General features: G+C 43.8%; 1 protein-coding gene across 5 annotated transcripts in view; it reads right to left on the bottom strand.

Moving 5' to 3' along the window:
• AATK (apoptosis associated tyrosine kinase) overlaps positions 1 to 24,563 on the bottom strand; it is an 87,400-nt gene extending 62,837 nt beyond the window's left edge. For 2 of the 5 annotated variants that reach the window (XM_083489836.1, XM_083489838.1), the window contains exon 1: positions 23,616 to 24,163. In XM_083489836.1, coding sequence (XP_083345962.1) covers positions 23,616 to 23,703 — 88 coding nt within the window. In that variant the 5' untranslated portion in view covers positions 23,704 to 24,163. Of the gene's footprint in view, positions 1 to 23,615 lie in introns of all 5 variants that reach the window. The other 3 variants (XM_083489837.1, XM_083489839.1, XM_083489841.1) reach the window with 3 other exon arrangements.
• Between the last annotated feature and the right edge of the window lie 887 nt (positions 24,564 to 25,450).

Here is a 25,450-nt window from a genome sequence, read left to right as displayed (position 1 = left end):
TGTGAAGCTTATCTTTAGCATGCATTTGACATTCAGTCTTAACAGTGCACTAATTAATATACAGCCTAAACAAGGGTGCAGGAAGGGTTGAGAATCCCATCACAGACCTCAATACAGAAAGTGACTGAAACGTTCTGGAATAAAGAGCTGACTGAAGTTCATAGGTTGCCACTTCAACAGGTTTATCAAACGTGTCTTTGCCATGCCATAACCCTAGATTGCGAAGGAATTTAACACAGCTTCCAGCTGTTAAATTAAGTTAGGTTCTTCCTCATGGTCATCTGAGAAACCTTCTACATGCCCATGCTGGCACTGGCACACATCATTAAAGGCAACAGTCTCAGGTAAGGGAGAGACCTGAGACAATAATTTATTGTCTGGTTTTACTCAACACTGAACTAAAAATGTGAGGCAACAGAATAGATAAGAGCCTGGACTATGCTGAACTGACCAGCCTGACAGCAAACTCACAAAGAAGGGTCAAACTACACTGCCCAGGAAGTAGAGTTCAGGAATACAAGTATGGGGAAAGTTTTTGTTTGTTTATTTGTCAGGGCGGTGGCCTGCCCTTCATCTCAGAGAGGGAGCAGATAGGTGCTCTAGTTAGGAAAGAACTCTGCCACAAAAGGAGTATAAGACAAGAAATAAGCATAGAAAGGCACATACAGCCGGCTCAAATGAACAAGCCATGGTGCATTCTGGGAAATGACAACCCTCCCCCCTCACATACATTACCAAGCCTGCAGCCAATCCAATATGGCAAAGATTCCTTCCAGCCACCAGGTATGACAACACATTCAACACCACACATTTAAAGAACTATTATGCCACTTTAACAATCATGGCTTCCCCCAAAGAATTCTGGGAACTGCAGTTTGTTAAGAGCTGCTGAGCTGCTGTTAGGAGATCCCTATTCCCCTTACTGAGCTATAGTTCCCAGAGTGGTTTAACAATCAATCCCTCCTCACGGGAGAACTCTTGGAATTGTAGCTGTGTGAGGAGAATAGGGGTCTCTGAACAACTCACAGCACCCTTAAAAAAAACTCCAGAGTGGCTGGGGAGACCTGGCCAGATGGGCAGGGTATTAAATCTACGGTGTGAATGTTAGCATATCCACAAGAAAGTGTTCTCTGCACAAAGAAAATGACTTAGCACTTCTTTTTACTACACTCACTCTCAGCTATGTAAATATTTTTAAAATACACACCAAAAATAATGGTTCAGGTTGATTTTATGTGCACCTCATTCGGCTAAGATGCAACAGCAGTTGTTTTATACCATCCAATGGCCCTGTTGGGGCCATTTTAGCAGTAGGATGCATATACACATACACTGGAGATTGCTTCCATGCAGAAACCATCTATTTAAAATGGAGGAATAGGAGGCACACACATTTTTTTTCTAGTTTAGTGTACAAAAGCAGGATGAAGCCAAAAATAAAACCAGTAAGCAAGACGGCACAGCATTATGTTCCACTTTGCCAAGTTTGTCAAGCAGGGAACTACCAAAAAGGAAGCTGAAAAGAACATAAGGAAACAAAATTCCCGATCTATACGCAGTTCCATTTGCTTTCCATTTGCCTTATGCTAAAATTAATAGGATTCTGAAACTCTGGATAGGATTTAACCCTGGTGCTCAGTTGACTGCCTAAGAGACATAAGGGCTTTTCTTATCCCCGTCTATGGTGTAGCAGTGGCAAGTATGGAAGCCATGGAAACTTCTACTGAAAGTCCCACAGCAGCATAACTGATTGTGGGTTAGGCTGGAAGAGACTGATTTTCTGTATGTATTTCAACTGGGGTTCAGGCCCAGTTTTGCCAACTTGGTTGGCCTATCAGGAGAGAGGAGGTTGGGAGCATGTTCCTATTGATTTTACCCAATCTTGGCAACTTTCAGTAGCATCAAGCATGGTATCTTTTGGGGAGACTGAATTGGGAGTAGGGAGCATTGTTTTGCAGTGGTTTCCACCACTACTTGGAAGATTGGCTTGGGATACTGTATTTTTCGCTCTATAGGATGCACTTTTCCCCCTCCAAAAATGAAGGGGACATGTGTGTGTGTCCTATGGAGTGAATGCAGGCTCCTTGGCTTCAGCGATAGCAACGGGAAGCCTCCAAAGCGCAGAAGGAGCGTTCCCTCCGCGTTTCGGAGGCTTCGCGTTACTTTCGCTGAAGCCTGGAGAGCGAGAGGGGTCAGTGCGCACCGACCCCTCCCGCTCTCCAGGCTTCAGGCAGCTATCCGCAAGCATTCGGAGTGCAGCAGGAATTCCCCCCGTGCTCCGAAGGCTTGCAGATAGCTGCCTGAAGCCTGGGGAGTGCAGCGGGAGTTGGTGCTATAAAAAATAAAGAATTTTTTTTTCTTTATTTCCCCCCTAAAAACTAGGTGCGCCCTATAGTCTGGTGCACCCTATGGAGCGAAAAATACGGTATGTTGTTTGTCCCCATGAAGCCTCTAGTGTGGGGTTCTGCAATTTTATACGCCATTCTGTTTAACACCTATCATGAAATCCACTGAATGGGACCATCCAGAATTTTGGAGTGCACTTTCATTAGTATGCTGATGACACACAACTCTATTTCTCCTTTGCAACTCAAGCAGGTGTGGCAGTGGATGTGCTGAATCAGTGTCTGGCCTCGATAATGGATTGGATGAAAAACAACAAACTGAAGCTCAATCCAGGTAAGACAGACACTGTCAGCAGGTGGTTCCCCTCTCAGAATGGATGGAATGCATTGTGTTCTGGGTGGGGTTACTCTCCTTAAAGGAGCCCATGTACAGTCTGGGGATACCCTTGGATCCAACACTATAATAGGAAGCACAAGTGGCCTCAGTGGTACTGAGTGCCTTCAGCCCAGTTACGACCCTATCTGGATAGGGATAGCCTAGCTCTGGTAACCTCCAAATCAGACTGCTGCAGTGTGTTGTAGACCGTGAAACTTTTGAAGATGGTTTGAAAGCTACAGCTGGTGAAGAACGTGTAAGATTGATTGTTAGCCGGGGCAAGAAGGTGTGGACATCAGTTTTGGTCTGCCTGCCTTGGCAGCCAATTTGCTCCCATGCTCAATTCAAAGTGCTCGTTTTGACATTTAAAGCTTTATGCAGCTTGGGACCCCTAAACATTATAAAAAACCACTTTCCCCCTTATGAACCTGCCAAGATCCCAAGTTCATAATCGGAGGCCCTTCTCTGTGTGCCACCTCTGAAGGTGGTCCAGGGGGTCACAATGAGAGGAAAGGTCCTTTCTGTAGTAGCTCCAGCTACAGAATACTCTCCCCAGCAGGGCCCACCTGCAGACAACCATTTCATTGCTTCACTTCTAGGCAAAGATGTTTCTGTTATTCAGCACCAGCAACTGGATGTTTATATTCTGATTATGTTTTAAATATAGTTATGCATTTTTATTTTGGTTGTAAATCGCTTTGAGGCTTTTTATAGTGGGGAGAAATATAGACATTTAATAAATGTAAACCTGTGTGGGCTTGAGCAAACTGCTATTCTATTACCCTCAGCTTCCCTCTGCAATGTGGGGATTTACCTTGAAAGGATATTCACTGAGGAAATAGACTCTCTAGGGCTAGGAGCAGCAAGCGTTCCATTCGTGTTAGGTCCTGGCCCTTTGTATTTGCTACTTTTATCCCAAAGTTGCATAAAGAAATGCTTAAATTGCAAATACTGAAAATATGTAACACTGAATCTTCCTTCCCTTGTGAGAAAAGAACCTTTTCTTGATTTTTTTTTATCAGAGCACTTGCTGAAAACAAGCTAGATGTTTTCCATTTTATAAATGGATATACAGTGGTACCTCGGGTTAAGAACTTAATTCGTTCTGGAGGTCCGTTCTTAACCTGAAACTGTTCTTAACCTGAGGTACCACTTTAGCTAATGGGGCCTCCCACTGCCGCCGTGCCACCGCCTCGTGTTTTCTGTTCTCATCCTGAAGCAAAGTTCTTAACCTGAGGTACTATTTCTGGGTTAGCGGAGTCTGTAACCTGAAGCGTCTGTAACCTGAGGTACCACTGTAGAGGATTATGAACTCTGAAACTGGGGAGATATTCTATAGGAGAAAGAAGAGAAAATCCCAGGCTGAATTCACATTTCCATCTCTCGCACAATTTTAGATTATCTACCACAAGAGGTAGACAGTTGGTTGTATTTTTTTCCTGCTTCACTTTAATATCTGACCACAAATTTGTTATGTATGTATGTATTTGCACTTTCCTCCCAATAAATATGTATTAAAACATATTATGTGAACTGCTATTCTTTATAAATATTATAAATATAAATATTTTAATCTTTTGTTGGAAGCCACCCAGAATGGCTGGGGAAACCCAGTCAGATGGGAGGGGTAGAAATTATTATCATTATTATTATTATTACTGTATTATTATTATATTTTGTGGCTTTAAGCTGCGCATCAATTTGGGGGAGAAAAAATGGAGAAGGTGCTTCTCCTAATGTTTTCCTCTAGAGTTTTTAAAGAAATGTCAAGAAGATGGAAGAAGCAGCCAGGAAAATGCTTGTAACAAAATCTGGTACCATGAAGACATTCACACACAAAAAAGGATCATATGCAAGCAGATGGACGAGAGGTTAAACTAAGAATACAAAGAAGGATAGCACCACATATTATGATGGCTGTAGGAAACACTAGTGTCACAGACTATGGTTTTTTTTACAGAAAACATGTAAAGAATAGAAGTAATGTATGCATCTCAACACTACTTTATAAAGACAACCAAAGATGTGGTCCTTAACCCCTTCATTTACTAACTGGCATAGATTTCCATTGTTAGGTTTGACTGCAAAATCTCCCACAAGATTGTCCCAGACCAGTGGGCTTGATGAAACTGCTACAGACACAATGGAGTCGGGTTGGCTAACAATCCAGATTTCCTGTCTCCAGACACAAAAATATCAAAAACAAAGGCATGTTGCACTTTGGCAATACGTCTATCTCAGTTGGGTTAGAGCATGATACTGATAATGCCAAGGTTGCAGGTTCGATCCCTGTATGGGACCAGCTGCATATTCCCACATTGCAGGGCTGAACTAGATAATCCTCAGAGTCCCTTCCAATTCTACAATTCTATGATTCTACTGTTCTGTCTGGCTACGCAGCACAGTGTTAGCCTTGTTAGGGTCTAGTGAATCCAAAGACATCATGTCTTCTCATTCATTTTTCTACCTCCTACATACTGTAGCTGTAACAAATAAATACTTGGATCTATTTCCTATCAGCTTCATATCCAACAGATAACTTAATCAGGAGATCTACACAGCACATTTGGCACAGCTACTGTTCAGGCAATTTGATACCAGATTATCAGTGCTGCTTGGCAAGAGGGAAGAGAGATAATTTTCCAGGGGAAAGGTGCACAGGAAATGTGTGCTGCTCACTTCCATGCCAAAACGCCTTCAGTTTATCTCAAAGGCTGTTGTTAGAATACTAATAAGAAAATAAAAGAGAAAAGTTTAGATTTAAATTAAGTGTTCGTTGCTATTTCTCAAAGTAAAATTTTAAACTGAAAAACAAGAAGGCAAGCAACTGATGCCCATATACATAACACGCAGCTTTGGATTTGGGTGGATTTGTAAGGTCTGGGAAGCCCCCCCCCCCTTTAAGCTTCAAAATCATGGCATACAGCCACCTACAGCCTAGAATGTCTGCCGCACACTTTGAATACATATACAGCAAGTCCCCTTGGGAGCCAACAGGAATTGATGACATTCAATTGCTCTCCCAGGAAATTGTACTGAAAAAACATGGCTCTACCATAGAAAGGAATCTGCTGGAATGTGGATTCTGAAATGGGCCGTTGATCTAATTTGGTTCATAATCCACATGGATTGAATCAGATGAGTCTGCTTTGGACTCTGAGTACGGCGGTGTTATAAGAATTATAAGGTCTAAGAGATAAAATAAATATACCAAGCAAACACATACATAAATATATAAACCACATGTCTGAAACAGTACAGGAAAAAGAGTCCTGAAACCATTTTGTCTCTCCCAAATTGACCTCAAATGTTTCTCTGCAAGGAGGTAGGAAATGGGGAAAACCTCCCCATTGTCTCTTTGGTCACAAATCCTGCCCTAAGGGCACATTTCAGATATGAATAGGGTGAGCCTGTGACCTGGACTCAGGAATTAAGTATTTATCTGAAGAAGTGTCCATGCACACGAAAACTCAGACCAATAACAGTTGGTCTCTAAGGTGCTACTGGAAGGATTTTTTATTTTTATTTTTGTTTTAAGTATTTATCATCACAAACGAATAGCCAGGCTGCCCAGGTAAACCCATTAACAGCCAAGAAAACCCATCAACAGGTTTCCTGCCAGACAGGATTCTGTTGTAGACCGCCCCTTCTGTGATGTATATATGATGTATTGAGGAGTGGTCTTGGGCTCCAGGGTGGGCAATTTCAAATGTCTGTATAAGGGCTTGCGCACCATTGTTCTGGGTTCCTCCTGCATGTGGTTGTGAGCACCCTGTTGCAACAGTTAATAAAGATCAGGCCTACCATCTGCCTTGCTTCTCAATATACTCTGGTTGGCCTCTGCTATTTTCTCCTGCCAATAAACATAAGGACTCTATACGAGCTCTTGGTTACCCCATAGGGACAGGGAGCAGTTTTTTTTCTTACAACAGTGGCTTCCTCCCCTGTCCATACTTAAGAGAGAAGGTGGGAGGATGTAGCTACATTCAGATGAGGCTCATTGAGATGCTATGTGAACATCAAGTTGCACCAGGGCCTACTAGTGCAAACAAGGGTGGCCATGTCTCTTACTTTACAGAGGAAAGTCTTCTATTCAGTGAGAGTAGCATGGGCCTTGAACTTGTCCAAGAACAGTTAGCACCTGAATGCAAACTGAGCAGGCACACAGGTCAACTGGTCACAGTCTTCCCTACAAATCAGAGTAACCATCTTAATATTTGCATGCACGCATTAAAATTGGCACATGCAGATTTTATGCAAATATGCACTCTCTCTTCTGTTGGTGATGCATTTCCTTTGGGGATGGTTTTGATGCATAAGTGGCCACCCTATGAACAAGGCCTGCAAACTTCATACATCCAAAGTCTTTTTTGCACAAAACACAGCAAGTTCAGTGCAATGGCCAGAGCAAACAATCATTTCCACACTCCAGCACCCAGGGCTTTTCAGCTCACTGCATTCCGTACAGCCAGGGAAAGGCAGGATTGCATGACTCATAATTTGTGCTCTGAACAATTCCAGAGATCTGAGCCATTTCAAAACTCTTGTATTAATTTCTCTTAATTTGCTTTGACAGGAATTTGTATTGTCATCATCCAAAAGGTAATCACCCGTGCCAGGGTGAAGAAGGGGCGGGGGGGGGGGGGAGAGCAAGAAAGAGCACTGTGAGAATATCAAGGGCCAGAGACATGTCAGCTAAAAAAAAATGCACCACCCAAACAGCCACACAATATAGATCTTTCCCCTTCTTCCTTTTAACAGATCTCTACTTTAATCTCTAAGGCCATGAACATCCAAGAGGAATCAACCTTTTGCTGCTGCTCCTACTGCTGCTGCTGCAGTGCAGTGCTTGCAAAGCAAACTGTTCTCAGCACTGCAGCAAGAAACTGCCCAGAAACAAAGAAATGTACCCTTGTCCTGCCAACCACTCCATGGTGAACTTCTTTGATGCAGCTTTGATGCCACAAGTCATTTTCTACCTGTACCCCCAACACCCCCATTCCCCTCCATAGCAAAAAAACCTTTACAGCAAAAGCGCAAATCCCATCAAAAATCGTCACAGTTCCACTAAGTTTTCTAAAAAGATTTATTTCCAATGCAGTTCTGTCCTCGGTTTACTCAGTGCTCCAAAAGCAAGGTATTTGAAAATCTTGAACACCTGGAAATCCAAAGGACCTAGCAACATGTGCTCAGCATTGCTTTGGAAATCTGCCCTGTATGTTGGGAGCTGAGCTGCTGTCGAATGTCTGTCTCTATATCTTTGTATTCACAAACAACAATGAACTAGAGCTGCATAGTGCAACCTATCCTTAGCACTTAAATTCGCATTGTGTGTGTCTTTTTTGGGGGGGGGTGTATAGCATATCTCAGTGCTGTCAGCACTGTATTGACTTCCAGGAGGTCGCTGGAAATAAGGGAATGAAATACAAAATATTGAAAATGTTTGAGGTGATTTTAAATTGTTTTTGCTTGTCTTTATTTGTTTTTTTATTTTCAGTTCATGTAGTGTTTGTGTATTGTATTTGCATTGTTTTTTCTTTATATATTTTTTTCTTCTTCCTTTTTTTGTTTGTGTGGAAATGTTAAAAAAGTAATAAATATCATTTTTTTAAAAAAAGAGAGAGAAGGAAGGCAGAGGGTTGTCACACTTAAAAACAGGGGAGCCAGGGAACGGTCAAAGCTACCCTCCTGCGTTTTTGTTTTTCCACCTCTACCACTAATCACCACTGCTTTTCAGTTAGTAGGCAGGTATGCATACATCCTGTGCTAGTATCTATGCCATGGTAGTGAAGTCACATAAAATCTTCTCTTTTGGAAATAGAAAAAACGCTTTTTGGGGGAGAAAGAGGAGCTTCCCAATCCCACCCTACCTTTCTTCTGAAACATTGAAGGTAAAGGTACCCCCTGACCGTTAAGTCCAGTCGCGGACGACTCTGGTGTTGCGGCACTCATCTCGCTTTACTGGCCGAGGGAGCTGGCATTTGTTAGCAGACAGTTTTTCCGGGTCATGTGGCCAGCATGACTAAGCCACTTCTGGTGAACCAGAGCAGTGCACGGAAACACCGTTTACCTTCCCGCTGGAGCGGTACCCATTTATCTACTTGCACTGGCATGCTTTCGAACTGCTAGGTGGGCAGATGCTGGGACCGAACAATAGGAGCTCACCCCGTCACAGGGATTCGAACTGCTGACCTTCTGATCGGCAAGTCCTAGGCTCTGTGGTTTAGACCACAGCACCACCCGCGTTCCATCTGAAACATTAGGGCGATGCTATTATCAGAGGTAGGATATTTGGCTGTCTAAAACTGATAGGCCAGGATCAAACAACAGCTGTATTGTACTCTGCTACAGTCATCTTCCTTCAGTACAGTACTGTTCAAATATTCTTTACAAGCAGAAGTTCTTGTCCCATTTTTTTCCCTCTTAAGGAAATGCATGTTCAGTGAAGGAGGATGACCCAGAACTCTCTTCTGCTCTGTTTCCTAGCAAAGGATCCGTAATGCTCTCTAAGGAAGATATTCTAAAAGAATTCTCATGAATAAGCAGTTAACACAAGTATTTATTTTTAAAGAGGGGCTCTTTAAAATTAGTACATATCACTGCTGCTTCCTCCTACTTTCATTCTCCTTCTTATAGTTATTTCATTTTATCAAACCCTTAGCACATGTTAAGCCATATACTTCTTTCATTGAGGAGGAAGCAATTTCTCTTTAAAGAAAAGGTATCAGTGACAAGTGTTTAACTGTATACATATCTTAATCCCCTTTGGAACTCAAGCTGCTACTGTGCCATTGAAATGCTAAACCTGTGTTTCCATTTGCTGAAAAATACTGTTTGATATTCTCTAAAGACATTTATGTATTTCTGCTAAAATTCTCCTTTTGTTAATCTATGTCTGCTGCTGAAAAGGATCTTGAATGTTACAATATTATGAGCATTTATAACACTCTCACTTAATGAATCCACAAAAGCTTAAAAAGGTAAAGGTAAAGGTACCCCTGCCCGTACGGGCCAGTCGTGTCCGACTCTAGGGTTGTGCGCCCATCTCACTTAAGAGGCCGGGGGCCAGCGCTGTCCGAAGACACTTCCGGGTCACATGGCCAGCGTGACGAAGCTGCAACTGGCGAGCCAGCACACGGAAACACCGTTTACCTTCCCGCTATAAAGCGGTACCTATTTATCTACTTGCACTTGAGGGTACTTTCGAACTGCTAGGTGGGCAGGAGCTGGGACCGAAAGACGGGAGCTCACCCCGCCGCAGGGATTCGAACTGCCGACCATACAATCGGCAAGCCCTAGGCGCTGAGGTTTTACCCACAGCGCCACCCGCGTCCCTTAAAAGCTTACTCCACAAAAGCTTACTCCACAATAAATATTATTTATGTATCAACAAAGTTCCCTGGGTGGCTTCGGAAGTTATGAATCAATAAAATGCAAAAACACAATCAAATAATATGATACATATATTTAAAAATAGCAATATAACCGACATAAAACCATGAGAACCATAATAAAATCAGGGGAAAAAACAGCCGAAACCCAGCACAGGGGAAACTGGCGCCAAAGATCTAAAAACACACTAAAAATGAGAGCACAAGATTCTTTTTTTATCTTTGCGGTACCAGACAAATGTGGTCACACCACTCTGTGATTTACAATTTATGAGTCTTTTTTTCTTTTTTCAGTTGAAAGTGGAGCACAATAACAACAGAAGTGTAACTCAAAAATATTTCACTAAGAAAACAAGTAAGATCCAGACAGACATCACATAACTCTCAACAGTCAATACTGATATAGAGATCCAGCAAGAATGGGTTTGGTTAACACTTGCCACATAATCAAGCCACTTTTAGATCCTGTTTGTTTCAGTGGGAGAAACTCATGTCTGTGCTGAACACTGTTATTGAAATCAATAGGAGTTAACAGTCCTTAACTTTGGATGGAATATGCCCTTGCATCTAACTCAAGTGTTGTTAGGAAAGAATGCAGATGGAATAAGGGAAATGGGAAATATTTCCACATCAAAAGGCTTGGCAATTACTTCTGTGGATTACAATGGGCTCTCAGTGGTAATATAAAAGATGAACATCCTTGGGACTGCTCTCACTGGATATGTGTCAGGGGTTTTGTGTTTCTACACAGAAAACTGATTTTTCTGACACTGTAAATTAAAGTAAACATGCTCCAAATTGTTTTGCCTCCTCTGTGGAATAGCGATTAGCTCAAGAATAGCAGAAATTGCTTTTCTGCATTCTTATTTTATTTGGTTTTCTATTCTGCTTGTTTCTTTTGAATTAAATGTTTTTGCTCTAAATTTCATTGTGCTTTGCCTTGGAATTCAAGAGACTCCGTCTGCCCAAGACCCTTGGTAAGAAGGGATCTCGTGCTCACCAAGTAGCTCCTAAATGGCTCTGAGACATAATAGGACCTGGGATTGGCCAACTCTGCCTACTGCATGTTTATGATATCCGTCAAGTCATCAAGGTACAAATAAGAGCAGGGGTGTCAAACTCAAATTCATCGGGGGGCCGCATCAGCAGTTTGGTCACCCTCAAAGGGCCGGTTGTATCTGTAGGACTATGTGTAAAGTGGAGGTTTCCTGTGTAGAACGGCCGGTGCCGCTAGAGGGCAGACGTTCTCTGGCTTGTAGGCTGCCGCGCATGCGCTGAAGAGGCGGCTTTCTTGTGTCAAAAAAAAAAGCGAGAATAAAAGGTGAAGGCTGGCAGCCGGCGGCAGCTACACGGGCCACATGACGAGGTCTGGTGGGCCGGATTCGGCCCGCGGGCCTTGTGTTTGACACCCGTGAATAAGAGCCTTTTGCCAAGCAACAATTCTATAACTGATCTGGGCTGTTTTGCGCAAATCATGACAGTAGTAGACTCATGACAGTACCTTATTTCCCAAACAGTGTGGTTTACATAAATGATGTTAGCAGAACCAAACCTGCTCCACTCCTTCTAAGGCGTCCTGTGTTTCACCAAAAAGAAAAGAAGCATCTCCCCCTCTGAAATGTAGAAGAGAGATACACTCTGGAGTCAGCTGACAAACATGACTTCTGCAAATATGGTCCTCCTTGTGGAAAATGTGTTCCTGTGAATAATGAACACATGAACTCTGCAAAGTAATCTTTCTGAATAACCCTTTTGGAATACCTAACGCAGTCTGCAAATCTTTTCATACGAATGCAGTCTCAGTGATAACAAAGAAAGTGGGCGATTTATGCGCCTAAGTGCATATGTGCCAAAACACATTGATTTGGAAGTTAGCTCTACTGAAATCAATGGGACTTAATTTCAAGAAAATGCATATAGGTTCAAGGCAAAACACATTAAGAGTTTGTTAAGCTGCAGCAATTATTCATGTGAACATGGCATTGCTATGCAGTCTCTGAAGCTGTACAGAACAAAGCACCACCCTCAATTCACAATCACTAATGCAGCTTAGAATTCCTACTCCAGCCCCTAACCACACATTGAAAATGTCAGGGCGGGGAATCTATGCTCTCATCATTCTTTCCCTTACATGAAGGAGTACAAAAGGGCATTCAAACACCTCTCTATCACACTTGTGCTGGGCAGATTCAAACCAGAAGTCCTCAAACTCCCTCCCACCGGTATTCCAATAAGAAAATATATTTTTGCATCCAAACACTCAGAACACATGGTTCACATTCTTCCAACAAAATCAATATTTCAGCCTTTGTTCAGTACCCGTGGCACTAAAAAATGCTCACAACAAGCAATTCACTCACACTGTGCTTTTAAAACAAGGTTGCATTTCTGATGAAGTAATAGTTCTGGGACTTGCTATATGTTTCTTCCCCGTGCCATATGCAGAGAAGCCAATAACAGTGACATGAAACGTTCTCTGCCGCTTCCCTCCACAACCATCCATCTAACCAACCTGCCACAATTTTATAGACAGAAAAACACTGCTGCATTAAGAGCACATACTGTCCTACAGCACACACAAAGGTTGCCAACTATTTTTGGCCCATATCCAAGCCCTGCCTATAAATAACCTATTTAAGGTAAACGGTTGATGTAGCAATAGCAGCTACCTGTCACTTATCAGCCACGTTGCTCCAAACCTTTCCTGACTTAATCAATGCCTTATTGATGCCCTAATGTTCCAACTCCTACCTCCCCCTGGGCCTAGGAGGAACGAGGAAGCAATGACCAAAGAAAGTTATTTATAGAGCCCTAAGCCAAATCAGATTCTCAGCTTTAAGATGCTGGATCCATGAGCAAACAAGAACAGCCACCATCAACACATTCAATTCTGCTCTTCTCCTTGCTTGGGACAGTTTCCCTGATGTAGACGGGGACAGAAATACCAGCTCTTGTTGAGTGTATGCATGGATGGAGGCAGGGTGAGGGACAGGATCTAGCTGATGGGCCAGATCCCAAGATCCTCCATCCCTAGTGGGTCACTTTGACAGGTGGGTGGGGCTGGCCACCTATCAGTCACCTATATCCCCATGCTGTCAGGTGGACCGTTTTCGCTCTGCAGCATGGCTTGAGTTCAAGACTTACTGCAAAGCAAGATTCCAGCCAACCAACTTGGTTGGTGCTGTTTTCAAGCCCTGCTTTCATCTGGAATCAGATACACTCCAGAGCCAAGCTCTTGATCAGAAACTCTGGAGTGTGGCTGATCCCAAGAGGTCTTTAAGCCACTGACAAACAGCTGTCTTTGAGCCCTACTTTCAAAAGGGATCAGCAACATTCTGGAATTTTCAGTCTAGTCATGGGGCACATAATGCAGCAACCTTGCTGAAGCTTGGCAGGTCTAGGCTTGGCTAGTGCCTGGATACAGACTATGTGCAAAACCTATGGATGTCACTGTCAATTACACCATGGAATATAAACAAAATAAATAAACTAGTGTCAGTGCCAGGCAGTTGCTTATGGTTCCACTATGGCAAAAGCCCTTCATGATTTACCCCAGGGGTGGGAAGCTTGCAGCCTAATCCTGGCCTGCCAAAGGGGTCTAATTTGACCCATAAGGCCATTTTTCCAAAACAGCACCCACCCCTCAGTCAACTGACACTACTCATGACATCAGCGGATGGGCAGGAGGGTGGGGTTCAATTCTGCATCGCATGTGTCAGCTGATGAGGAGGTGAGAAATAAGTGCTTTGGTAGCCCTAACGTTTTTCACAACTCAAAGCACCAAGTACAGGGCTAGTATTCTAGCAATGCCCCTTGTTGCTGCAGTTCCCAGCCAAACTGAATCAAATTTCTCCTTCCTCCTGAGTCTTAAGGAACCATTAGCCTACAAAGACAGGTAATACAAAACATTAAGGGGGAGGGGGAGGGGGAAGGGGAAGGGGAAGGGGAAGGGGAAGGGGAAGGGAAGGGAAGGGGAAGACCCTTATACCAGAGTCACACAATTTATCCTTCTACCTTAGTTCTGCATACTCTAGCCAGGGTCCTAAGTTGGGGGTTCTGCCTACCTGTGATCCTTTTGAACTGGAAATGCCAGGAACTGAACCTGAGAACTCCTCTGTGTTGAGCAATGTTCCCTCCCCAAAGTAACAGTGGTAGCTCCGTATCTTTCCTGACATCTGGGCTCTGTCCTCAAGACAACCATAAACAAATGGAAAATACATATGGGCAAGATCCATTTCTTTTGACTGCAGTTCTCTATCAAAAAATTTCAAACCAACCTCTAATGTCAGAAAATGTGGCAATCCTGGGGGGAAGTATCTGTACCGGGGGGAAGGGAGTTTTGAATTCTAGTCCTGTCCTTCAAAATGTGGGTTTGTAGACTTGTTCTTAGTAGAACCACATTAGCTTTTACCCTCCCCTTCCCATGTTTTCAAGCTAAGTCTTCACAATTTGTTTTATTCATTTTTCCAGAAACCTACCAGCCATTCAAACCAAGGTACATACAGTATTTATAATTGCTGTATTGTTCTTAGTACTTTTCCTTGGGGGTGAAGTACCATGTTTGCTTTCTTTCTGGCCTTTTGGAACTCATTCCATCTACCTGCTCCCACCTAGTTATCTTATAACTCTGCCTTGCAGGTGGCCTATAAACTTCTCCACAAAGAGGTGTAACCATACACAAACTACACCGCCTAGGATGGTGGAGATGCTAGACAGAAAACATCTCAACTTTCAGGAAAACAGGCACCCAGATCCACAAAGGTTCAACAAGTACAGGTTCCAAACAAATGTAAGCTGAGTACTCAGGTCTAAAGAGCTACTGCAAAAAAAAACCCCAGAAACCATAGATGGAGACAAACACCAAAGGGAACTCCGCTTATTGGAGCCAACTCAGTGCCTGTACAAAACCATTCCTACAACCCAACTCTTCTCTCTTTGTCCCAGCTTAGCGTCTTTTGGGAGAGGTGTTTTATTTCATATCATGCATCATGGAATCCCTTATCAGCTAATCCCAGCAAGGCCCCCTGGGAACAAGCTATGTGCAAGAGATGGCTGAAAATACCTCAATCTAAGCAGAATGAAGTTGGGTTTTGACTGAGAAATTTTCAGCCACCCCTCAAATAGTTCAAAGGTATGAACAGGAGTCCCATTTTTATGCACTTCATAAACCTCCTGCCAGTCAAGTACTCAGAACCAGGAGATACTCAGCTCAAAGCCAGCGCCTGGGACTCATTCTTCCGCACCATCCACTTTCAAGACTATAGTCAGTTTGCTGACAATGAAAATGATCTGCCTGCTACTAAACTGTCACACATTCCTGAGTCTGAGATGTGAATTACCAAGTCTCACTCGCAAATTAAGCCATGCTAATGTCATCGCCATTTCTGGAGATAGCCAAATTCCAATGGAAATGCAAAAGGCATTTGGCTCAGGAATACACACAGAGTGCTCCAGGCATAAATCAACCAACAGGGAATGCTCTGAGATTTATTTATTTTTTATTAACAAAGCACAGATTGAATGAGAATGAAAAGAAAACAGAGATGGCCTAAGCCGGGCAAAAGAAACTTGGCCAACTGAGTGATCACATATTGTGATATAACAGTCAAGCATTTTTAGGATTGCCCAGTCATCTTCATTTTATTGTTGTTGCTGCTTAGTTGTTATTAGAACAGTAACAGCAAAAATACTTTAATCGACAACAGGTTTAATACTTTTGATAATTGCAGAAACAAATTAACTGTTTTTGTGCAACAATTAATTTAACTTTTCAAAGAAGTGCAACTGATCATTTTAACTTTTTAATAATGCTAGGAAAGGATTTCTATAAATGCAAAAAAATTACTGTTGCCTTTTTAGCTTTTCACATGAGGGACAGTTAATGGAAATAAAATATAGTAAGAGCAATTATTATTTTTAAAAAGAGTTCAGTTTTTAACAGCATTTGTGCCAAGTAACTAGCGGAGTGACCCATTCTTCAAGCATCATCAGTATTAGATTCAGCACAGAAGGGGTACTCTTTGCAAGCAAGGAGGGGTCATGGGTGTTCACAATCAGTATCCTTTACCACTAGCTACTGTTCAGAGGTGAGGTGCCTGCAGGTATAAGCAGGTGGCCAATAAGAGAAGCTCTGGTATGTTGCTAAATTTACCTCAGCTAGGCAAACGTGGAGAAGCAATTTTGTTTTATTTGCATTTTAATGCAAAACTACCTAATTTGCACACCTTGAACTAATATATGAACTAAAACAGCATCCTTCAAAAATTCACACAACTCCAAATTTTTGCAACACGGTTCTCCAACAAAACAATCTGGACAAAAATGCATATAATTATGGGAAAGTGTGTATACAGATGCATATAATTAGTGGAAGTAGCATACACAAATGCATTACATTAGGGGAAATTGCTTGTAAAGATCTGTATATCAGTCAAAACTTCATACCAAATGTGCATATTAGACGAAAGTGCATACAAAAATGTGTTTATTAGGAGAAATTCACACTAAAATGGTTATGAATTTTCATGAGGATTATTTTTTATCACAAGTGCACATTGCTGCAGAAATATGGAGAACTGAATTTAAGACTAGAAAAAATGAGAAAGAGGGAGAAATTAAAATGGACAGATTCATCCATCTTTGCCCACTACTAACGGGCTAAGGGCAAGCAGCCCTCACTCTTGTTTTCGTTAATGACACTACAGTGGTACCTCTGGTTAAGAACTTAATTCGTTTTGGAGGTACGTTCTTAACCTGAAGCACCAATTTAGCTAATGGGGCCTCCAGCTGCTGCCGCCGCGCAATTTCTGTTCTCATCCTGAAGCAAAGTTCTTAACCCAAGGTACTGTTTCTGGGTTAGTGGAGTCTGTAACCTGAAGCGTATGTAACCTGAAGCATATGTAACCTGAAGCGTCTGTAACCCGAGGTACCACTGTATAATGAAACAAAAAGTTTCTACTGACACAGTAACTTCATGAAACATCTGACAACATCTGACCACAGCAAAATAGCAGGTGGACAGTTCACTGCTTGGCATGACAGCCCTAGGCAGAGATGGAGCCCAAGGAAGGAAGTATCATTTCACTTTCAGGAAGGCAAAGCAACACCTCTCTCCTAACATGCACATGCATACTATTTGAAACATAATCCTACTATAAAATATGACTTAAGGAAAGAATATATGTGAGAAGTCATATAATTCCTCCACAAGACCCCAAAAGGCTGGATGGAAAACCTTCTACAACACGCTTCCTCAACCTTAGCCCTCCAGATGTTTTGAGACTACAATTCCCACCATCCCTGACGACTGGTCCTGCTAGCTAGGGATGATGGGGGTTGTAGTCCCAAAACATCGGAGGGCCGAGGTTGAGGAAGCCTGGTTTAGCGTATACCAGTCATTTTACCTGCCAAAAATTAGTGGCCTCCTTCTTTTCATGTTGACTGATTTATGGCAGCTATACAGAACAATACATAACAATGCTACATATAAGTTGCAAAACAAAATGCCACTCTCACCATAGGATTCTTTTTTCATTTGTCTCACCCCCTTGTACTGGGATACATCTTGCCCTCCCTATTATCTGTTGAGGAGAGCCTGACCAGGGTTTCAGACTATGGCAGCCATCATTACAATTGCTGCAGAAGAACATGAAAAGTCTAAGGAGACCTTTCAGCAGGCACCCAACGAACCATCAAGATCTGAACCATAGCTACCTGGTGCTTCATCTTTGTGCTCTTGGCGGCCACTCTAGCCAACATTTCTCACCCACAATCATGAGTGACTGAGCATCTTTAGTACCTTGGAGAAAAGCTGCAATGGAGGGAGGAGGAACACAACAAACAAGCCTCAAGAGCCAGCCACTTTTTCTTGCGTGAAAAAATGGGAGTGGGGGTGGTTACCGCATCATTTTATGGGTGCCAGGCATTCAGGGAAAGAGACAAAATACGGTACTTCAGAAGGGTGCAGATCAGGTTCAGTGCCCGGGGGGGGGGGGGAGCTGTGGCCTGCGAAGAGTCCCACGGAGCAGAGAGGCTGCATCTGGCTCCCGGCGGAGTACAGGGTCAGATTTAAGGTGCTGGTTTTGACTTTTAAAGCCTTTCACGGCCTAGGACCCTCGTACCTACGGGACTGCCTCTCCTGGTATGCCCCACGGAGGACCTTAAGGTCCATAAATAGCAACACCCTAGAGGTCCCGGGCCCTAAGGAAGTTAGTTTAGCCTCAACCAGAACCAGGGCCTTTTCAACATTGGCTCCGGCCTGGTGGAACACTCTGTCTCATCAGACCAGGGCCCTGCGGGATCTGATTTCTTTCCGCAGGGTCTGTAAGACAGAGTTGTTCCACCTGGCCTTTGGCTCAGAATCAATTTGATTCCCTCCCCCTCTTTCTTTTTTCCTTTCTCCTCCTGTGAAGAGGCTGCATGTTGTATTTTAATGTTGTATTTTAATCTTGTTTTTTAAGTTGTATTTTAATCAAATTGTTTATATGATTGGTTGTTAGCCGCCCTGAGCCCGGTCTTGGCTGGGGAGGGTGGGGTATAAATAAAATTTATTATATTATTATTATTATCTGTACCCCAAACCCTAAGTTTCCTACCCATGTCATAGATGCACATCCCTCCCTCTCTGTCTCTGGGCTCCTGGTGGGTCAGAAAATTGGCCAGCACATTCATAAAGAGGAATATCATTGAAGTAAGGCAGGCAGGATCCTGGGGAGGCAATCATAGCGCCAGCAAAATGTTTCCCCTCTTTGCTCCACCTACTGTATCACTACTGAACATTTGGGTTTTATCAGCTCCAGACAAGCCAGAAGCATTCCAAGCAGAGCCATTTCTGCCCCAAAGGACACTAGGTAAATGCCTATAAGCTGTCATTGAGGTCCCTTCATGCTCATCATTCCCATGCTCAGCACACCTCTTCCACCCCTTGTCTCAGCTGAGGGGCGCAGGATACCATTTAGCAAGCACAGGTCCTTTGTCCTGCTCCAAATAAATGTACCTGCAACGATTATCTCTGCATTTGCAAGGGCTGATATGAGCACCTGCTCTAGGTCTTTGGGGTGACAAGATTCTCTCCCCTCCTTGAATGGTCCCACCTCCTCCTGACCTATACACTTTCCTTAATCCCACAGGCCTAGTTCATAAGGATGAAAGAGAACAAAGTGAGCAAATGCTGTTGTTCCTTCATTTGCTCACTTATTCAGGGTACATTATCTGTGAGTGACAACAAATAGGAGAAACAGGAAGGACAAGGGGGCTCCGAAGACTGACAGTGGGAACTCTACTACGACATGCAGCTCTACCAGTGCTCAACAAAGCAAATCCCCAATACTGGCTTCAACTTGAAAGACACAGGCCAGTGTACAAGCTAATACAGGCATAGGCAAACTCGGCCCTCCATTTGTTTTGGGACTACAACCCCCATCATCCCTGACCACTGGTCCTGTTAGCTAGGGATGATGGGAGTTGTAGTCCCAAAATGTCTGGAGGGCCGGGTTTGCCTATGCCTGAGCTAATACACTATGGGAGTCTAATGCTGACTTGAAGTTATTGCTCTGATAAGAGTACGAGCACACCATTCCTTGCCATCTACTTCTGGAATAGATTCACGTATCAATTTCCTACCCCTCCCTCCCACACCCATGCACACCGGTCACCTTGCAAATGAACCATATGTTTACCAATCTTTTGAATGCAGCATCAAGCAGTCTATTTGCTGGCTGCTTTGGAATTTGGCCAGCTTGTTTTCTGAAGCCCGGTAAACGTGTGCTGACCACATGTGTTGAAGCATTCACAAGACAGGTTTCCATGTGCATCTCAACCACGAGACAAATGTAAAAACAAAACCTCGCTCATTGGGGGGGGTGATTATGTGGATCCAATTTCCAGCTGCTTACCACTGGTTAATAACTTAAGCAATTATTAATTCCTTGACTCTCTGCTAAAAATCTTTCTGCATTGCTGTGTTTCATAACTTCACAATCCTCTGCTGTCTGAGAGCTGGCAAAGACTGTGAGCTATATGGCAGGAAGGCCCCTGATCAAATCTCTTCACAGCTATGAACCCAGTAGGTGGCCTTAGGCAAACCACTATCTTCCATACTCAGCCTTTTATACGAACTAATATCAGTGGAAAATGTGGAGAGGAATTGGAGAGAAACAGCTGCAAGCACCAGCAAGGCTTCGCTGATTGCCACCCCCATTGTATGATCAACGATAAGTGGATCAATAATATAGCAATGCACAATACAAAGAGCAGGAATGGGGAACCTGTGGCCCTGATCACTAGTCATAATGGCTGGGGCGGATGGCCGTTGTGAGTCCAACAGCTGGAGGACCACAGGCTCATCGGTACAGAGCCACAGCTCTGAAGGAGAACAGGAACCGAACTATAAAAGGCCACCTATTCCAATCCCCTTGCTCTTATACGAAGCAACTCTGTCTCCCTTGTTCCCAGATCAATTCGTGTAACCTTAACACACTTTGCTACAACCCGAGAGCAAACCTCTCCTTAAGACTCAAGCAAGCGATCCAAGTCACGTACATTGAGGCACAGGAAAAACAAAACAACAAACAAGAAGTCATTAGTCAATCTGACCGCCAAAAAACCCAAATATGTGGCAATCAGTCGGGCGCTGAATATGACCATAACCCATCTATCTATTTCCCCATCCAAAACTTCATTGAGAAGAGAGAAAGTCCATGCTATCCAATATCCTGTCCCATACACTTACACTATATGCCTCTGAAATCAAAATCACGTACTATGGGATGGCCCAGGGATAACATTGTTCACAAAGCTATGCATAAGTTGGGAAATGATTGGTTGCATCAACAATATGATGCAGATCCCATGGCACAGCTGCAGAGTAGATCATAACCTATGTTGCAAGCAACCCAGGACACACAACCCAGGATCATGGAGGTAAGCTGCACACTGGTGCACAGCCCGTGTAAGATCAGTCCACCAAATTGTGGCCACAGAGGATCAGCTGGCAATTTACCACTTCTAGTGGGAGAGAGCTGCACAACACTAACACAGACCTATTTTTGTAAGATTTGTTTAATGTTTTGGTGTTACTTCTGAGTTTTCTTTAGCTTTAGCATTATGTAAAATCAAACAAACGTTCCCTATTCACTTTTCTTCAACCAACACTACTTCTTCTATCTTCACTATCTCTCTTCTCTAAGATGGAAGGGACCCTACAAAAAGAGGGTGATAATTTTTCTTACACCCTTCAACATACTGAATATGTGCCATGTAACATCTGTAACTCGTATCCATATCCAAGTCCATTGTGTATTTTAAAAGAAAAGAACCCAAAGTACCACACATCATTCAAGAAGTAAACACATAATACATCAAATGATTGATATTAAGACATGCTGATCCTTTTGGTATTATTTCTTATTCTTTTCCTAACTCTCTCTAGCCATGCTTGCTATTTTAGTGGCTAAACAGACTGAGCTGATGATTCCAGGGTGCTATTTACAAACTATGTCATTACCTTTTTTCATGAGTGATAAAAGCTAACACTATTTAGGTATTATATGATTCTCCCCACCACCACCCAAAGCATACATTCATTTGCACTGATCAACACCGTCTTTCTGTGCTGCTTTTAGGAAAGAGATCTTGCAAAAGCCTTTGTGAAAATTTGGGTAATCCTTCCACATGAACACCATAGAAGATGAAAGCAAAGTAATCGCATCCCTCTCTGTTTATCAGCCTCCATCTGTGACCAGATTGGTGAAATGCAAGGTCAGCTCACACACTGCAACAGAAACATACATAACTAAGGAAACAGGTCCATTTTTATTTGGGGCATGCACTTGAGATTTAACACAAAAGCTGCAAAATAGCTACTTATATAACATACGATTCCCTAATGCCTACATGACGGAGTTGCAAGTTCTTATATGCACAAACTGAAATTTGGCTGAACAGCATTTTACCAATTTTTGCTGAAGACTGTATAAGGCAAAGGACAGGACCCGAATAAATTTATTTATCAGCGAGGGCAGAGTTTGGTTTGTTTGTGCTTTCCTCTATCCCTCTGCATGTTTTTCATCGGACAGATGCCTTTTGAGAAAACTCAACCTATTAAAGAGCCCAAGACATCATTCCAGGCCTGCCAGGTAGCAACTGCAGTGGAATCCAGAAAGCGTGCCAAGATCGTATTATCAGGGCAGAACACGGCAGTTTGTTTTCACATGAGAAATCCAGTGGAGAACATAAAAGTGACATTCGGAGGTACTGAAAACAAATTCATGTTTCATTCATAGGCGACTGAGTCAATCTTCCACCAGCGTGGCAGATAAGGACTAGGGGCACACAAATTAGTGGAAAGAGATGAGGTGGCAGTTTCGTGTGGAGGGGAGAGGGACCCATGAGAATTAGAAGCTATTTCAGACGATAAAAGCAAAAGGCACCAGGAAGACAATGGATGTAAAAGCACTTCAGGAGCAAATTGGGATGCAGATGTAGAGATTAGGTTTCTACCTTTCAGGATTCCTGGCTGAGGAAAGCAGTGAAACCTGTCACCAGAAGATGTAAGTCCCTCTGGGATACAACAATTCTGACTTTGCAGAGTCAACATGCTCCTGCTCATCCACAAATCAAGGACCCAGCCAAAAGGTTGATGGCTGAACAGGGTCAAAAAATCAATCACCTCTAGCAAAGGGAAGTTTCAATTCAAGACTGACACCCAGCACAGAGAAAGGCCCAGCAAGGCAACAAGGTTCCCTCACCCCACTTTTGCTCGACTTTACGCAATACAACCTTCACAAGAACGCAGAGCAAAAGGCCTGCAAGGGTTATAAGCCACATAGAATTCCATCCCTTCTGCAATTAAAGGGAACTTCCAGGCACGAAATTCAAAACCTCAATCACCCACAGCATCTCACCCAAAACAAGTCAGGTTTTAAAGAGTGGCCACCACCATAAATACCTTGTTTGCATGCAAGGTATGCCCTCAGAAGATGTTACATACACTAGTATGAGCTGCACTTTAAATGTCAAATTATATCATATGGGAAATGCCCAGGAACTCTTTGCACATACCCCTAATTTCCAAAATGATGGAAGGGGAGGGGGAACAGAACAGTTGATCAATGGTGATGCAACTTTTGCAGGAAGAATCTGTTCCTGAGGAGTCTATCTAAAAATCACAACCCAAGACAAAATCAGTGTGTGGGAGCAGGGGACTGGAGTACTGTTGTCTTGTTTCCTTGCTTGATTTAACTGCCACCTTTACCACCAGCGGCCTAATAAAATGGCTCAGATTCAGCAAAGGGTTAAACAACGCAAGAAGTGCGGCGGGGGGGGGGGGCAGGTAGAGGATAATTGCCTGCAAGGGGAAAGAAATCTGTAGCTGAAGTGGGAGGCAAGAAGAGGAAAATCAAAGGCGATTTGGGGGGGGAGGGGAGAGAGAGAGATAGACGAAGGGAAAGGAAAATTGAGAAATCGTTACTTTTTTTTTTTTTTACAGAAATAAAGCCAACTTACCGGGGTCGAAGTGCGAACTGAAGGCAAAGCTGGGGTTGAAAAATGAAGCCGACATGACAATAGCCAAGAGATTTGCCACCATTCCCATGGCAAAGCAGAAAAGGGGGGGAGGGTTGTAGGGGGTGCAGAGAAGAGAGAAAGGGGGGGGGGATCAAAAAATTAAATAACAGAAGCGGCAGACACTAGGCAGGTGAGGCGGTGGGATGAGGGGAGGGGGCTGAAAGCTCTCGCAACTCCAGAAGTTGCGCCGGTGCCACATTTAAAAAAATCACCATCTCCTTTCCTCTTGATAGCACAGCCAGGGAATTCAATGCTGCTGCAGCTCCTCCTCTTCCTCCATGTTATTATCCCAGTGCGTCGCCTTCAGGTATTTTTTAGCCGATTACATCCTCCATGGGAAGATGAAGGGGTTCGGGTTGCAACGGCCACAGTTGCAAGTGAGTTGCTTAGATATATATCTATTTCTTTTCTTTATAATTTGAGGCTGCTGTTTTTAATCGCAACGGCCCCGGCGTTCGGCGTTGCAAAATCAAGCCAAAACAGATGCTAAGAGAAGCTGCCTGCAAAAAAAAACAAAATCAAATTGCACCTGGCTCGGTGCCGTCCTCCAAAGAATGGGTACAGCCTAGTGAGTGTCTTGCAAAAGGAGTGAGAGGAGATGTAGTCGCGCACTCTCCACCCCACCCCCACCCCCCTCTCCGGCTGCCACACAGGGGGAAAAGCTTTGCACCAAAACAAGAGAAAGCTGGAGCGCCGAGGAGGTGGGGGGGAAAGAGATCACTGGCTGCAGCGAAAACCGCCAGGGCAGGAGAGGCGGCTGCAGAGCGGCTGCAGAACACCAGGGCAGCTGCCGGTGCTAGTGGGAATGCAAAGGAAGGAGCTGTTCCAGTGCTGACCCTGGGAGAAGCAGCAGCAGCAGCCACAGCAACGCCATCTTGCTCCAGATCTGCCCTCCCCCCAACACTGCAGCAAGCGGCGGGGAAGGAGCGAGGCGGGGGGGAAGGGAGAAGAGGGAGCCGCCGGGCAGCGCTCGCCCAGGTGGCATGGCTTGGCGCGCGCAATGGGCGAAGAAGGGGCGTCGCTGCCGCACGTGCAGCCAAGTGTGACCCGGGTGAGCTCACACGCGCGCGCGCGCACACACACACTGCTAAACTACACGCCCTTCGCTCGAGCCGGCAGGGCTGCGCGCGCGCGCGCACAGGTTTGCCCAATCCACACGGGCGGGCAGGAGCAGCCCTTCCCGTTCACACGCGCAGCTCCGGCAAATGAGGGCCACGGGCTCCGCGCGCTCTCTGCGCTTTGGAGCAGGTTCACACGCTAACCTGCGCTGCTTGGCTAAGCAAGGGGAGAACGGGTCAATCTTAGATATAAAGCATAAAGCGTGGTACGTTTAATCAATAAATGTATATAAAGAATGGAGTTTCCTCCGAATTTCGTTGCAAGGCCATAGGGACCGACAGAGGCAAATGGAAAAGGGGGGCAGATCTTCCCCTGCACTAGTTGGGAAGCGTGTATGGTGATATTTAATGTGGAGAAAGTATAAATTGCGAATGGTCGTAATGGTCATGAACTGAGGCAGAGAATATTCCTGAGTGATCCTACCAATCTTTGAAAATGCAGGCCCGTCAGGGCCATTTTATACATTACAGATTACAAAGATTGAGGTGGTGGAATTTTGGAGGGTGGGAGACACACCCACACCCATATATATATATATATATATATATATATATACACACACACATACATATATATATACAGTGGTACCTCGGGTTACAGACGCTTCAGGTTACATACGCTTCAGGTTACAGACTCCGCTAACCCAGAAATATTAC

This window comes from Podarcis liolepis (genome assembly GCF_965112155.1).
Source record: "Podarcis liolepis genome assembly, chromosome: 2".
Lineage (NCBI taxonomy): Eukaryota > Metazoa > Chordata > Lepidosauria > Squamata > Lacertidae > Podarcis > Podarcis liolepis.
Note: the sequence above shows the minus strand (reverse complement) of the source record. Positions and strands in the feature narration are given on the sequence as shown.